Below are 16,352 nucleotides of genomic sequence, written 5' to 3' on the forward strand. Positions count from 1 at the left end.
GGCCCCAGGAGGGGACATGGGAGAGTGACAGTAATAAAGGTGGGCTTCCTGGGAGAGGTGGGCCTGTTTGGGAGAAGTGGAGTGGAGAGGAGGGCATCATAGACGAGGAAGGCAGATTTACTCATTAGGCAGGAGCTCTAAGGGCCAGGTCCAGATGGGGCCCACTTGCCCCATTTCCTCTTTTCCCTGAGAGAGGGTCAAGTCCCTGCCCTGGCTGTGGCCCAGGGTTCTAGAGTTGGTGCTGGACACAGCCAGGTGGGAGGCCCAGCCTCCTTCAACTCTGGACTCTGCCCAGGGATTTCCAGTGAAATGAGAGGACCGGCCAAAGCCCAAGCAGGTTGGATCCAGCCCATCTCCGTGGAAACACGCACTTCCGTCTGTCCCCCAGAGAGACTTGTTGACCACAAATATGTGAGTAGGGAGCAGAGCTTGCCCCCCTCTGTGCAGCTGTGTGTCTGTGTTTGCATGTGTGCGTGGGTGGCTGGGCTTTCCCAGGCTCTGCCTGTGTGTGTACTTCCCTACATGGCCCTGGGGCTCCTGTGTGCACCTGTGTGTGGCCCTGTGTGCTTGCCCTCGGGTATGTGAGATTAGTCAGGCTGGCATTTGGACAGGGTTGGGTACTACCCAAAAGGGAGAAAAAGAGAGGGGGCAGAAGTGGAGAGAGAGAGGGTGTTAGTTAGGGCTCTCATTTATAGATGAGTTTAGGCCACAAACTGAGCTTCAGCACCCCCTAAAAAAAAAAAGAAAGAAGAAAAAAAGGATTATATTGGCTCTTGTAATTGAAAAGTCCAGGGGGGAGTACTGATTTCAGATACAGTTGTATTCAGGGACTTGAATGATGTCTTTAGGATATTTCTGTCTTTCAGAGATGGGAGCACATAATACAATGAAAATATCACATAATAGCAATGAAAATATCACTCGATAGCAATGGTTTTAACCTGTTGTAGGGAGTCGGACACGACTGAGCGACTTCACTTTCACTTTTCACTTTCACGATTAGAGAAGGAAATGGCAACCCACTCCAGTGTTCTTGCCTGGAGAATCCCAAGGACGGGGGAGCCTGGTGGGCTGCCGTTTGTGGGGTCGCATAGAGTCAGACACGACTGAAGCGACTTAGCAGCAGCAGCAGGGAGTGATGAAAGCTAGGGCCAGTCTTCAGAAAAATGCCTCTATATCAGACACATACACATGCTATACAGAATTCCTCCCTTTCCTTCTCTGTGAAGTGGGTGGAACTTGCCCAGTTTCTGCCTGACTTCCCAGACTGACAAGGAGTTGCCCCTCACAGGTTCAGGAGAGCAGGAAGGGGCCCTTCCTCTGTCCCTGGGGACCCTGACACAATGAGGGCTGAGCTCTGGGATGGGACAGGCTGTGCCAGGTCTTGCCTGGCCTGCCCTTTCAGCTCTGGGCCCTGACTTTGTCTTTCAGCTGCAAGATCTGGCACATGGAGGACGACACACCAAGAGGAAGAGAGTCCATCTCTCTTGCCTCAGTGGCCAACGGTTTGGACAACAGGGGTGCTGAGCTGTTGGAAAGTCTGGTCTGTCCCCTCCCCCATCCTGGTTTGCCCCCCACCCCCACTTGGTGGGAGGGTCCTTTGTTCACCATCTTCCTCCCACCCCTATCTCCTCCTCACCTCTCTGCTTGAACACTTGGGAACTGCCCCTCCCCACCCCGCCCCGCAGGGTTTTGACCTCCCCTCCCCACCCCCTGCACAGAGCAGTCTCCATCATCACTCAGGAAACATCCCTGCACACCCACCAAGAGCCAGTACTGCCTGTCCTCGTTTGAAAGGTCAGGGAATGGCTCCACCAGGAAGTGACATTTGAGCTGTGATCTAAAACATAAGGAGAAGCCTCACGAAGAGGGCATGGGGGAATCTCTGGGGAAGCCCCAGCCTCTGAGGAGCCAGCAATCTTGTTCTGGCTCTGGAATGGCCGGGTTGAGGTCCACCACCTAGTACTTTGGAGCCTAGCCTGACACCCTCTTCCTTCCCAACCTCCTGTTGAAAGTGTAAGTGTTAACCACTCACTCTTGTCTGACTCTGCGGTCCCATAGACTGTAGCCAGCCAGATTCTTCTGTCTATAGAATTCGCCAGGCAAGATAGTGGAGTGGGTAGCCATTCCCTTCTCCAGGGGATCTTCCCGACCCAGGGATCAAACCCTGGTCTCTTGCATTGCAGGGAAAATTCTTTATCATCTGAGCCTACCTTCTGTTACCAAGTCCAGGCTTCCTCTGCTTGCTGCACACAGTCCAATGAATCCGAGAGACAAAGGATTGAGGCATGGGAAAGACTTTACTCAGGGAGCTGAGAAAATGGTGGGCTAGCTCCTCAAAATAACCATCTTATGGGGTCTGGATGCCAGGTTCTTTTATAGGTCAGAGATGCGAGGAGGTGAGGAAGCCAAGAAAAAAAGCCATTAATCTCGCAAACATTTCCTAGAATGGCAAGCCTCAGGCTGGGGATGGGTTAATTTCTTCCTTCCTGCCATCCACAGGTAAACAGGGTCCTGAACAAAGGCACTTTAGTTTAGCAGTTAAGCAGAGGGGCAAGGTCCCCTGAGGCGGGCCACTGTATATGATTATAATTTAAAAAGCAATGAAAAGCAAGTCAAAGAAACAGTTCCATCGTAGGGTCAGAATTGGCTGCTTCTCTGCAACACTGACCTCCCCCCTACCCCGCGCCCCCCCCCCCGCACCCCCCCACGCCCCCTATGCTCCAACACAGACCACGAGCTCCCTGAGGGCAGAATCAGTCTAGCACAGAGCACGGGACACAGTAGGTACTCGGGGCACACGCTTTGGAATTAAGCTCCCTCTGGTTGTTCCCTGTGCCTAGCCCCTGCCCCAGTGTACTCCTGAGGTGCCCGTGGGCACACTGGTGGCAGCCTGGGTCTTTCCACACTCCAGGCTCTCCTCCATAGTTCTCCCTTGAGGCGGGAGGCACACTCTGCTCCTTCTCTGGTGGCTTTAGGAGGAAGGCCGAGACCCTGGCAGCAACTCAAGCCCTTCGGAAGTTGGGAACAGCTGGAGCAAGGCTGGCCCGGAGCCCTCCTCGGGATGGTAGGTGGTCTCCGGGAGGGACATGGGCTGGCTGGCTTGGGGAGGAGGCCCCTCTGGGGAGCAGAGGTGGGGAATCTGGCCCCCTGATGGGGAGGGGGCTCCCTGAACCTTTGTTGAGGGAAGGAATGAACGTGTTTTAGAAACAAGTGAGTTCTGCTGGCCTCTGCCTCAGAGGTGAGCCAGGCCAGAGTTTCCCAACCTGCTTTGAAGCAAGTTCCCATTGGGAACCTCAGTTTATACTGGGGGGCTGCTCTGGTTGAAGCTGGAATGGGGCCCTGTACCAACCTGGCCCCCTGTCAACTCCCCACCTGCTTTCTACCCCATCCGGCTCTGGGGCACCTCAGGGAATCCTGATGCTTAGTTTGAAACCCCCTGGACTGGCCCAGGCCCCTTGTTTCATATGGGGAGGCTGAAGCCCAGGGAAGGAGAGAAACAGGCCCAGGTCACACGGGCAGCAAATGGAGCCTAGGGCTCGGCCAGCTGACACCGAGGCCTACTGCAAGGTCCTCACTGGCCAGATCCTGAGCTGATGAGAACATGATGCCAAAAACACGGCCTCTGTTTGCTGGTGCCAAATCGAATCTCAGAGACAGAGTTTTGAGGGAAGCAGAAATGAGTAGCTTGGTTGCTTTGCCAGCCAAAGGGGTACATAGCCAGCTCGTGCCCTCAAAACTGTGTGTCCCCACCCAGGTGGATTTGGTGAGGAGTTTTATAGCAATGGTTCTGTTGGAGCCACGCGTTCCAGGAAACAAACTCTCTCAGAAGGACAATGCAGATAGTGGGATGCAGTTTATTACACTGGCGGGCCCAAGGCAGAGTCTCCTCTTAGCCAAGGACCCCGACCAGCATTTGTGAAAATCTTTTATACCCCATGTGTACGTGTCTGAACCCACCACTCCAAATTCCTTGAGACTTACATAAACCAAGGAAAAGACAATCCCAATAACCCCATCATTCACGTGCTATGTGCTCATGCGCTCAAACAGTCAAACAATTAGCCGATAATCAATAAACCCGAGGTTACACTCCAACAGATACAGAAAAATTTATGGCCTGTCTGGAGGAATGGGTGATTAGTGTATGTTTTCTCTCAGGCGATGAGTAACCTAGATACGATCTTCAAGGTTCCCCTGCCTGGAGGGGGTCTTATCCTTCTGTTGTTGTTTTCATAGGCACTAAACACAGAGTTCAGAGTCCAGGGGAAAGGTGGCTGAGCATGATCAGCATGAACAGGCCTAAGATGGAGTCAGGCCTATGAATTCCTTCTTCAGCTCGAGGGTGGGGTGCTGACAAGACTAGGGTGTGTGCGGGGCCTGCACGCCTCTAGTCAAGTCTCAAGTGACGTCTTGATGAACTTCTCTGGTGTCTTTAATCTAGCCTCCGGTGGTCTTTTCTGGAATGAAGAATGCTGACATTTTCCATTGGTTGGGTTTTACTTAGGTAAAAAGCTCAAAAATATCTTTATGTGTGTTCCTAGAGGCCGAACCAGGACCTAACCCAAGGCTGCATTATTGTTTCTTGGCTGCTCTGCCCTTGTCTCTGCCTCCACTCCCTTCCCTGATTAGCAACTGCTTTAATCTGCCCTTTGGGACTCAAGGAAGATCATGGATGCTGGAAGGTTTCTGAGCCCAGGAGCCCCATAGCATCCTGCAGTTTTCAAGCATGGAACGGGCCACAGTCTGTCTGTCTGTCTGCCTTAGGGTGAGACTGAAGAAAAATGCCTCACTTAGGAGGTGGGGAGATAGTGAAGGACAGGGAAGCCTGGTGTGCTACAGTCTGCGGGGTTGCAAAGAGGCGAACATGACTGAGCAACTGAGTAGCAATAAGAGGTGAGAGGTGGGGACAGAGAGAGGAGACTTTCCTTTAAAAAGTGGTGACTGAATGAGTGTGAGTGAGCATCTTCTATATGCTCAGGCTGGGGGACCCCAGAGGCTATTCAGGTCCCCAGGGACCTATTCAGTCTTTCCTCTGGGGACAGTCAAGTGACCAAGTGGCCAGACAAGAACTGGCATTTGCTCCAGGTGCAGAAGGCAGTGGGGGTGCCAAATGGCTGCCGTTGGGCTGTTGATACCTTCCTCTTTCTGGGAGGAGCTGTTACTCAGAGGATAAGTTTCCACAGGTATAATAAGTGCAGAGCTGGGTATCTCCGAATGTGGCTCCTTGCTCCTCAGACAGGTGGAAATGGGACAGGGCATGCGAGGCAGCCATGGTGGTTGGTGCATTGCTATACATGGGTGAGGTTCTTCCTTATTGTCTCAGTTCACTCTTTCCCAAGCCCTGGAGCCTGGAGCATCACTGTGGTAGTTAGTGGTGCTGCTCCAGGCCGAGGAGCAGCTGGTACGGACAGACAGAGGCCGGAAGCAGTGAAGGGCTGAATCATGTCCAACTCTTTGCGACCCCGTGGGCTGCAGCATGCCAGGCTTCCCTGTCCTTCACCATCTCCCAGAGTTTGCTCAAACTCATGTCCATTGAGTCGGTGATGCTGACCAACCTTCTCATCCTCTGTTGTCCCCTTCTCCTCCTGCCTTCAATCTTTCCCAGCATCAGGGTCTTTTCCAATTATTCACTCTTCAAATCAGGTGGCCAAAGTAACGGAGTTTCAGCTTCAGCATTAGTCCTTCCAATGAATATTTGGGATTGATTTCCTTTAGGATTGACTGGTTTGATCTCCTTGCAGTCCAAGTGACTCTCAAGAGTCTTTTCCAGCACCACAATTCGAAAGCATCAATTCTGCAGCGCTCAACCTTCACTATGGTCCAACTCTCACAACCATACGTGACTACTGGAAAAAACCATAGTATTGGCTATATGGACCTTTGTCAGCAAAATGATGTTTCTGCTTTCGAATACAGTATCTAAGTCTGTCATAGCTTTTCTTCCAAGGAGCAACCGTCTTTCAGGTTCATGGCTGCAGTCAAGTCATTCTAAGTTCCCTCTGGGCTGGGGTTGACCTTTGGCCCTGTGGGATGTCAAGGCCAGTGTTGCCATTTTACTGGGGATGAAGCTGAGTGGCTTCTGCCTGGAAGTGTTGAGGATCCCCACAGGTGTGGGGGTCTGGTGGGGGAGCCTCTCTTAGACCCTGCTGGTCTTCTCCACAGGAGAAGGAGGCTGCAACCAGCCCCGAGAGTGAGACACTTCTGCAGGGAGCACTCACAGCTGTTCCGGTGGATCTGCATAGGCCTGCTCTGCACTGGTGAGCTCTGGGCCCAGCCCCTTCCAGGGAGATAGTCACTCCTGCCTAGCCCCCTGCCCCCACCACCCAGGTTTCAGCCACCTCCAACCCAGCTATCCATGTCTCAGGGCAGGGTCATTCACTTACCCAACAACTTGACAAAGGTTTTGAGCACCAACTCAGGGCCAGCTCTTGTTCCAGAAGCTGGGATATATGAATTAAGCCAGACGAGATCTTATTCTCAGTGTAACTCTCTGATCAGTTAGGGAGAGGGGAACATATATTTCCACATAATTCAGAGGGCCATCTGGGAGCACTAGGGAAGGATTGTCGGGGTGGTTGGGGGGTCTTCCAGGAGGAGATAACATTCTGGTCTCACAGAAAGTGAAAGTCGCTCAGTCGTGCCTGACTCTTTGCAACCCCATGGACCATACAGTCCATGGAATTCTCCAGGCCAGAATACTGGAGTAGGTAGCCTTTCCCTTCTCCAGGGGACAACCCAGGGATTGAACCTAGGTCTCCCGCATTGCAGGCGGATTCTTTACCAGCTGAGCCACAAGGGAAGCCGGGGGTGAATAGCAATTAGCCAGGTAAAAGGGGAAGGAAGAGGAGTGAGGAGGTAGAGAGACACATGAGCAAAGGTGGAAACCTGCAGCATGTGGGCAGGCAGCTGATAAAGAGTCGAGTGGCTGGAAGATAAAGTTCTAGACCAGGAGTGCTAGAAGAGGAGGCTGGAGGGATGAGAAGGGGCCAAGTATTGGGAAAGGGGGTTGGAGAGACTTGGATTTTACTCGCAAGGCCAGAGAGAGCCATCGAAGGATTTAAACAGGGAAGTGGCAAGCTTGGATTCACATTGTGGAAACCCAGAGGAGGCACGCAGGAAAGACGGGAAAAGGGACAATTGAGAGCCACTATACACGTGGGAGAAGACGCAGGGGTGGAGGATGGAGGGGGTGGATCTGAGAAATCCTCAGGAAGCCACACCAGTCAGAACTGGGAGCTGATCTCCGTGCGGGACAAAGGGGGCCCTGGAATCCAGGTGTTTTGCTTGGGCCATGGGGTGAGTGCCCAGAGCCAGGGACCACAGGTGGAGGAGGGAATCTCCGCTGGGAGGGCGATGACGAGTTCTTTTGGACAATGAGTGGAAGGAACTGCTGCCAGGCCATCCAGAAGAGGCTTCCCAGCGGTGCTTGGAGAATGAATTGAGAGTTGGCTCATGGATGGAAATGTGGAGACTGGTCACACAGAAAGAGGTAGAGAAGACTAGGGGCCCGGAGACAGCCTGAGAAGGTGTGCAGGTGGGGGCAGCAAGCACAGGGCCAGGAGCCAAGGGTTGCCAGAGGGAGGGAAAGATGGCCAGCATCTCTGCAGTGAGACCAGCAGGACAAGGCTGGAGCAGTGCCTGTGGACTTCAGGGACAAGGAGATCATGGCGACTTAGGGCAGAGGTGCGGGAGCTGGATTGGAGAACAGGAGGAGAGGCAGTGTAGACAGTACGTCTACACAGCTCTTCTGAGAAATTTTTTAATGAGAACTGGGTGGGAATATGCATTTATTTATTCATTCACTTTTGGCTGTGATGGGTTTTCATTGCTGCTCATAGGCTTTTTCTCGCTGCGGTGAGTGGGGGCTACTCTTCTTTGCTGTACAGGAGCTTCTCATTGTGGTGGCTTCTCTTCTTGTGAAGCACAGGCTTGAGGTATGTGGGCTTCAGTAGTTGTGGCCCAGGGGCTCATTAGTTGTGGCTCAACAGCCCTAGAGCAGAAGTTCTGTAGTTTCCGTGCACAGGATTAGCTGCTCCGCAGCATGTGAGATATTCCCAGATCATTGGCAGGCTGATTCTTATCCACTGCGCCACCAGGGAAATCCTGGACAGGGATATTAATAGAAGGGTGTGGCGGTTTCAAGGAAGAGCGTGTGTTTGACCTGCTTTCTGAACTGAGGCAGGGAGTTTGGGGAAAGAAGGGCAGAAGCGAGGTGGCAGAGGTGACCAGCGGAGCAAGGTTCCCTGGGCACAGGGAAGCAGGGTTCCGGGGCCCAGGCAAGGGCACGTCTTCACGGCTGCAGGCTTGCCTTGGCGTGGAAGGTGGGAAATAAAAGGGGAGGTGGTGTGGTTGCCCAGACCTTCGTGGGGGCTACACAGGGGAGAGGACGGAGCCATGACAGCAAGGGCCCCAGTCTTTGTGATTAAGTCAAAGTGGGGTCCCCTGCTGAGCTGGGGCTGGCTCGTGGCCCCGGCAGCTTCCTCCTGTGGATGTCGGAGGCGGGGAAGGCTTCCTGTGGCAGAAGCTGAGCAGGGCCTTCTGGTTCCCCTTGTGTCCACCTTCACTCAGACCCAGGTTTGTTTCTCTCGAGGAAATGGCCGGATTCCATCTAGCAGGTTGTGAAACGGCCCTCCCCGTTCTACTTCCCCTCCTGTCTTGGCTGCCAGGAGCTCCCTTCCTTTCTCCGTGTTCGGGTGATTTTGATTTCCTCCAGCTCTCTGCTGCCTTTACTGTATCGTGTCTTCTATGATAAGGCTCATCACGGACTTTCTGAAGCAGGCACGGCACAAGCTCATGTTCTCAGCACTTGCTTTGATTTCGAGCAGTGGCCTCCTCGCCTTAGGCGGGCTTTCTCCACAGATGCCAAGATAACATTGGCGGCAGACTGACATGGAGGGCCTCAGTGTCCCGGGTCTCAGAAGAGTGTGCCTCTTGCCCATATTTCTGTATGTCTATGATGGGCGTACCTCAGGTCATGTGCTCCTCCTGGGTCCTCCTCCTGTGAAGAAGGTCAGGCTCTGCTGGACCACATGGGCTAAGAGTGTGTAGGGATGCCCAAAAGGAACAAAGTCCCGTCACCAGAGATCACAGGGATCCTAGAAGGATGAGATACTTCTTAAGACGCTTTTCTGCCCTGTCCTGCCTGGAGGACCTGTCTACACAGCCCCATCTCCCACATGCTGTGCCAGCCCCTGCTGGCCGCAGACAGACCTGGATGGGTATCCCAGCCGATTTCCTCCCTGTGCGAATCAGTTTGCTTCTCATCTCTGGACAGGGATCACACAGTACCGACCCGGGGCTTGGTTGTGAGGAGTAATCCTGGCAGTGGTATAGAGCGCCGAGCTTGGCGCCTCTCTCCTGCCAGCTCCCCCTCCGCTGACCTCCCACAGCCCTGCGCCTGCATCCCTCCCCTGCCCTGCAGAGCTTCACCTGTGTGCTTCTAGCTGACACCCGTACAGGTGTCCCCATCTTTCTGTGTGAGAGAAAGGTAACTTCATTTTCCATAACTCAAGTTATTTTCTATTTCAATTTCCTTGTTCCAAGTGAGGGGAGAAACTGAATTATCTGTCAGCTTGAAATATCCTTTATCCTTTTCCGCAGGAGACCCCATTGGGTACTTGGGTGTGTGCTGAGTTGCTCAGTCGTGTCCAACTCTTTGCAACTCCATGGACTGCAGCCTGCTAGGCTCCCCCGTCCCTGGGATTCTCCAGGCAAGAGTACTGGAGTGCGTTGCCTTGCCCTTTGACCCAGGGATCAAAGCCACATCTCCTACAGCTCCTGCATTGCAAGCAGATTACTTGCTGCTGAGCCACCAGGGAAGCCCTGCTGCGCTTCTACTGCACAGCGACAGGGATCACCCACACACACACCTGTGCCCTCCCCTGTGAGTGTCCCTCCCGTTCTGGTCGCCGGCGCATTGAGCAGTGTTCCCTGTGCTGCACAGCGTGTCCCCCCTGGTTGTCTGTTTCAATCACATTATCAATACTACATTTGTGTCAACCCCAGTCTCCCAATCCCATCCCGCCTCTTTCCCCTCAAGGGCCCTGGCTCTTGGAATCCATAAGCCAGGGGGAGATATTTCTCCTCTGCTCTCCACTATCATATTCCTTTCTTGAAGTAGAGCACAGATGGGCCTAGCTGCTCAAATGGAGAGAAGGGCAAAGAGGGAAAAGGAAATTCCAGGAAGAAAAATGAACATTGATTAATATTTAGAATGGGATCCTGGCACACAGAAGTCAGTGCCTTTCTGGAGTAGCTGACTTACCCGTCTCTGTCCTCCGAACCTACCAAGGCTCTAGAATATGGCAGGCATTCCACTGATGCTCAGCAGTTCATGCTGTCTCGTGTGTGTGTGTGTGTGTGTGTGTGTGTGTGTCTGTGTGTGTCTGTGTGTGTCTGTGTGTCTGTGCGGGCGTGCATGTGTGCGTGCTGTCACCCACTTGTCTCCAACTCGTTGTGACCCTAGCCCACCAGGACCCTCTGTCCATGTGATTATCCCAGCAAGAATACTGGAGTGGGTTGCCATTTCCTGCTCCAGGGGATCTTCCTGACCCAGGGATCGAACCCAGGTCTCCTGCGTCTCGTGCACTGGCAGGTGCATTCTTTACCACAGAGCCACCTGGGAAGCCTCATGCTACCTTACCGCCTCCTTCAACACCTCCCTCACATTGGGTCAGCACTTCAGAGTCTGCAAAGCCCTTTCACACACGTTCTAAGCCGAGACGATTGTGCTCCTTACCAGAGAAGAACTAAGGCTCTGAGATCTCTGGCTGGGGTAGGTGGAGCTGAAGCTAGGGCAGCAGGGTCCCAGAGAGGCCAGTGTCGTTATCCACAATCCCTTCTCTGTTTCATCCTCCACCTACTCCCAGCATACACTGCCTTCCTGCTGGCCGCCTGCATCCTGAATTTCCAGAGGGCCCTGGCACTGTTCGTCCTCACCTGTGTGGTCCTCGTCTTCCTGGCCCACAGCCTGCTCAAGAGGCTGCTGGGGCCAACGCTGCTGAGGTGTGTCAAACCTCTAGGGCATCCCTGCCTGAAACTCTGGTTTAAGAGGTAAGTGAGTCCCCAGCAGGTATGGGGATGGGCGGGCACATGGGTGGAGGGCCTCTGAGTCAGCTCCTGTGTCATGGCCAGGGCTGGGTGAGGAGGACTTCGGTCTTTGTCCCAACTGAGGCTCCTGGGTTGTGGGGAGCCCACACACTTGCTTGCCTCTTGGGAGCCCTGGGGCAGGTCTTGCTGGGGAGTTGCAGAGGCAGCTTTGTGGTGTCTTTGTGGTATTTTGCCACTTCCCATCTGATTCTCTGCTCCAGTTACAGTACGTGGCTCTCACACCTGAGGACAGGAATCAACATTTTCCTAAATTCAGAGAACCCAGCCCATTCAAGCTGGGAGGGCCCATATCAGTGCTATGATCAGAGCACCCAGAGCCTTAGTGAGATGTCCAGCTGCTGGGGACCACCCCTGGAGTCTGATTCAGCAATCTGAATTGGGGTCCAGAAGTCAATATATTTTTTTCAACTTTTTAGGTTATATTGGAGTATAGTTGATTAACAATGTTGTGATAGTTTCGAGTGTACAGCAAAGTGATTCAGTTTTACGTAAGCGAAAGTGAAAGTGAAATGGTAGTCACTCGGTGGTGTCTGACTCTTGGCAACTCCATGGACTGTAGCCCTCCAGGCAAGAATACTGGAGAGGGTTGCCATTTCTTTCTCCAGGGGATCTTCCCAACCTAGGGATCGAACCCAGGTCTCCTGTATTGCAGGCAAATTCTTTACCATTTCAACATGTGTCTATTCTTTTTCAAATTCTTGTCCTATTAGTTAATATTTTTAGTTAGCCACAAGGGGATTCTGATGTAGCCGGCCACTTTCCTGAGCAACAGTTTGAGATCCTTTTGTTCTTTGTTTTGTTTTAAATATTTATTTATTTATTTATTTAGGCTGTGCCGGATCTTAGTTACGACATGTGGGATCTAGTTCCTCGATCGGGAATTGAACCTGAGCCCCCTGCATTGGGAGAAAGGAGCTTTAGTCACTGGACCACCAGGAGAAGTCCTTGGGTTACTGAAAGGTGTGGGGTCTGGCTGCTCGCTGCCCCAAAGCCAGTAAACAGGCCAGGTTGGTGGAAAGGAAAGTTTGCTTTATTTCAGATGCCAGCAACTTGAGGGCAGGACGAGGTGTTCAGGGACATCTGTCCAAAGGCTGACTTCCCCCCATGAGCAGCAGCGGGTGAGAGCTTTTATAGGCCAAGGGAGGGGGCTACATGCTGAAACAGCACAGTCATCTTGGACAGCCATCTTCAGATTAGTCATTGGTGGTCTGACCAGCATCATCTTGATTGTTTTAGGTATAGTTAATCTTCAGGTCCAGGGTCAGTTTCCTTCCATTTCTTTGAGGCCGGTTCTCGGAACTGTGGCAGCTTATGCCATTGGTATAGTCTGGTCATCATGTGGTTAACTTCTTCCACCTGGTTGGGGGTTAGTTTCAGTATCTGTAAGATTTCACAGTTCACGGATGGCTCAGAATATTATCTATGGCCCTTGAGAAGGAACTAAAGGTCCTTGGCTCTGCTTAATGACTACAGTATTGTTATTTGGTCTCCTCTGACTGTCTTCCTTTGTTTCTGCATTTCTCATTTCTCTGATTATTCTTTGCACAGACAAAAGGCAGGCAAAGGCCCTGGGGGTCGGGGATCAAGGACCATAGGGTCCCACTCTGTCTCACCAGGATCCCCTGGTTTTTAAACTGGGTTCCTTAGAGCTCTGGAAACTCGGAGGTGCCAGAGGGCAGATGGGGGAGATTGGAGAGAGGAACATCAGACACCCCTCCTCCCAATTTCCATTTCCATCAGACAACTCTGTTTTATAAACAGGCTTGCAAAAAACATTTTAGCTGGGGAAAAAAAAATGTTTCTATGGCTTAAAAGAGGTACTCTTTTTGTGGATGAAGAAACTGATGCCCAAAGAATACCCAGTGACTAAGCCAGGCAGGTGCAAGGCACAGGGTGTTTCCCAAAGTAATATCTACATACCACAGCAAAATGCTTTAAGTCAGCCTATAAACAAATTTTTTATTTTCTTTATAAATAGATTTGTTTTTACATTTGCCTTCTGTTTATTAAATAGATTTATAAGAGGATTTATTTTTATAGCCATCTTCTGTTTATGACAAATCACTGATACTGGGTTTTCACTTGAAATATTGTTATCAAGTTTCCTTTAAAAAAAATACATGCAGATAAAGGAGTTCCCTGGTGGTTAGGAGATGATGCTTTTCTTGTAATGGCAACGGGCTCAATCTCTGGTCAGGGAACTAAGATCCTACAAGCCATACAGCATAGCCCCAAAATAAAAGCAATCACAAGATACCATTTCCCATCTATTAGGATGGCTATAATGAAATAAGACAGATTATAGCAAGTGATGGCAAAGATGTGGAAAATTTTGAAACCCTCATATACTCCTGATAGAAATATAATATGATATGATGCAACTGCAATAGAAAACAGTTAGTCAGTTCCTCAAAATATTATCCATAGTGTTGCCATACCCAGCAATTCTACTTCTAGGTTATATCTGAGAGAAATTAAAACATATAACTGGACTTCCCTGGTGGTACAGTGGATAAGAAATTCTAAATTTGATGAAAATTATAAACCCAAGCATCAAGAAACTCTACAAACCAACAGCACAAGAAACATGAAGAAAATCACACCAAAGCACATCATAATCAAATCGCTTAAAAACATCAGTAAAGAGAAAAATCTTAAAAACAGCTAGAGAAAAAAAAACACATATGTTCTGAGGAACAAGATATGGATGATGCCAGATTTCTTCCCCAAAACAATACAAATGAGAAAACAGTGAAACTAAAAAACAGAAATGAAAACAAAGTGTGTCAATCTGGAATTCTTCACCAGTGAAATATCCTTTAAGAAAGGAGAAGTAGGACTTTTGCAGATATACAAAAGCTGAAAGAATCAGACATTAAAACCAGAGATGCTCTACAAGAAATGTTAAAGGACAGTCTTCAAACCGAAGGAAAATGATGCCAGATGAAAAGTTAGATCTAGATGAGGGAATCAAGAGTGTTGGAAGGGTAACTATGTAGGTGGATAAAATGACTTATTTTTCTTATTATTTAAATATCTCTAAAATCAACTTATAAAGCAAGAATAGAACAATGTATGGTTCAGTTCAGTTCAGTTTGTAAACATAATAAGAAAGTAAACAACTGTAGCACAAAGGCTAGGAAAAGAAATGAAATTAGACTGCTGTAAGATTTTTATACTGCATTTAAAGTGATATAATATCACTTCAAAGTAGATTGTGATAAACGAAAGATATATACTATAAATGCTAAAGCTATCACTAAAATAACACAACAAAGAATTATAGCTAACAAGTAAAACAAGAGATAAAGAATAATTTTTAAACAGTTAATCTGAAAGAAGGTAGAGTGATAGGAAAAGAGGAACAAAGAACAAAGATGGGACAAATAGCAAGTAAATAGCAAGAGGGTAGCTCTAAGCCTTTCCCATACCAATACTCGCATTACAGGTGCAGACCAATAACTCTCATGAGCAAAGATGTAAAACTTATTTAAAAAATTTTAGAAAACCAAATACAATAATACACAAAGGTATAATATGTCATTAACAAGAAGGATTTCTCTCAGGAGTCCAAAGTTGGGTTTACGTTAAAAAAATCAATGTCATCGTATTAACAGACTATAAGAAGAAAAACAATATGATGATGCCTATAGATAAGAGAAAGCATTTGACAAAATTCAATATCCATTTCTGAAAAACAATTCTGAGCCAACTAGGAATATGAGGGAACTTCCTCAATCTGATAAAGACCACCTACAAAAAATCTGTGGTTAATCTCATACTTAATTGTGAAAGATTGAGTGCTTATCCAGTGAAATCAAGAACAATATAGGAATGTTCACTCTCACCATCTTTTTTTTTTTTTAATTTGGCTGTGCTGGGTCTTAGTTTCGGCACACGAAATCTCTAGCATGTGAGATTTAGTTCTCCAACCAGGGATTGAACCCTGGGCCCCTGCAGTGGGAGCATGAAGTCTTAGCCACTGGACCACCAGGGAAACCCCTGTTCTCACTAATTTTTTTCAACATTGCACTGGACTTTCTAGCTTGTATAATTGGGTAAGAAAAAGAAATAAAAGGCATAGAGATTAGAAAGGAAGGAAAGCAGTTTTTTTTCACAGACAAGATTGTCTACATAGAAAATCCTATGTGTTTGTGTGCTAAGTCACTTCAGTCGTGTCTCACTCTTTGTGAGCCCATGGACTGTAGCCCACCAGGCTCCTCTGTCCATGAGATTCTCCAGGCAAGAATCCTGGAGTGGGTTGCCATGCCCTCCTCCAGGGGATCTTTGTGACCTAGGGATTGAACCCTCAATTCTTTTCCGGTATTGGCAGGCAGGTTCTTTACTACTAGCACCACCTGGGAAGCTTGAAAATTCTATGTTATCTACAAAAAGCTAGTATAACTATTAAGTGAGTTTAGCAAGATTGAAGGGTACAAGCTTAACATGCAAAATGCAATAGTACTTCCATATACTAACAACAAACAATCATAAATTAAAATCATAAATGTCATTTAGAATAGCATAAAACATATGAAATACTTAAGGATAAATCTGACAAAAGACCTCCAAACCTGTACATGGAAAACTAGGAAACATTGCTGAGAGAAATACATAATAAAAAGACTTAAATAAACAGAGCAACACATCAAGTTCATGGATTGAGTGAATCAATATTATTAATACATCAATTCTCCTCAAGTTAATCTATAGATTCTAATAGTATCTCAATCAAAATTCTAGCAGACTTTTGGGGTAGAAATAATAAGATGATTCCAAAATTCATATGCAAATGCAAAGAGCCTAGAATAGCCTAGACAATTTTGAAAAAGATGAACAAAGCTGATGCATTTCACTAACTGTCCTTAAAACTTATTATAAAGGTACAGTAATTAAGACAATGTGTTGTTGCCATCAAGACAAATAGATCAATGAACAGAACAGAGTACAAAAATAGACCTATTATATAAAACCAGTTGATTTTTTGACAAGAGTGCTAAGGCAATTCAGTGAAGAAATAATAATCAGCTTGACAAATTCTGCCAGAACAATGGGATATCCATATGTAGAAGAAAGAAGAGAAGGACAAGGAAGAGGAGGAAGAGAGAGAAACAAACTCGATTCATTAAAAAATTGACTGAAAATAGATGATAAACCTAAATGTAAAGCCTGAAACTATATAACTACTGTAAGAAAACATAGCGGAAAAATCTTTGTGCCCTTCAGACTTAGAGAACTTA

At 48.7% G+C, this 16,352-nt stretch overlaps 1 protein-coding gene across 6 annotated transcripts in view; it reads left to right on the forward strand.

The window, feature by feature from the left end:
- The first annotated feature begins 335 nt into the window (after positions 1–335).
- Positions 336–16,352, forward strand: part of SLC28A1 (solute carrier family 28 member 1) — a 59,508-nt gene continuing 43,491 nt past the window's right edge. For all 6 annotated transcript variants that reach the window (XR_006056818.2, XM_027957091.3, XM_042235115.2 and 3 more), the window contains exons 1-5: positions 336–411; positions 1,432–1,543; positions 2,979–3,067; positions 6,166–6,260; positions 10,872–11,055. Coding sequence is in view for 5 of the 6 variants with exons in the window: in XM_027957091.3 (XP_027812892.1) it covers positions 1,448–1,543; positions 2,979–3,067; positions 6,166–6,260; positions 10,872–11,055 (464 nt within the window). In the remaining variant the exon portion in view is untranslated. The remainder of the gene's footprint in view (positions 412–1,431; positions 1,544–2,978; positions 3,068–6,165; positions 6,261–10,871; positions 11,056–16,352) is intronic.

The sequence above is a fragment of the Ovis aries genome, chromosome 18, assembly GCF_016772045.2.
Source record: "Ovis aries strain OAR_USU_Benz2616 breed Rambouillet chromosome 18, ARS-UI_Ramb_v3.0, whole genome shotgun sequence".
Taxonomy (NCBI): domain Eukaryota; kingdom Metazoa; phylum Chordata; class Mammalia; order Artiodactyla; family Bovidae; genus Ovis; species Ovis aries.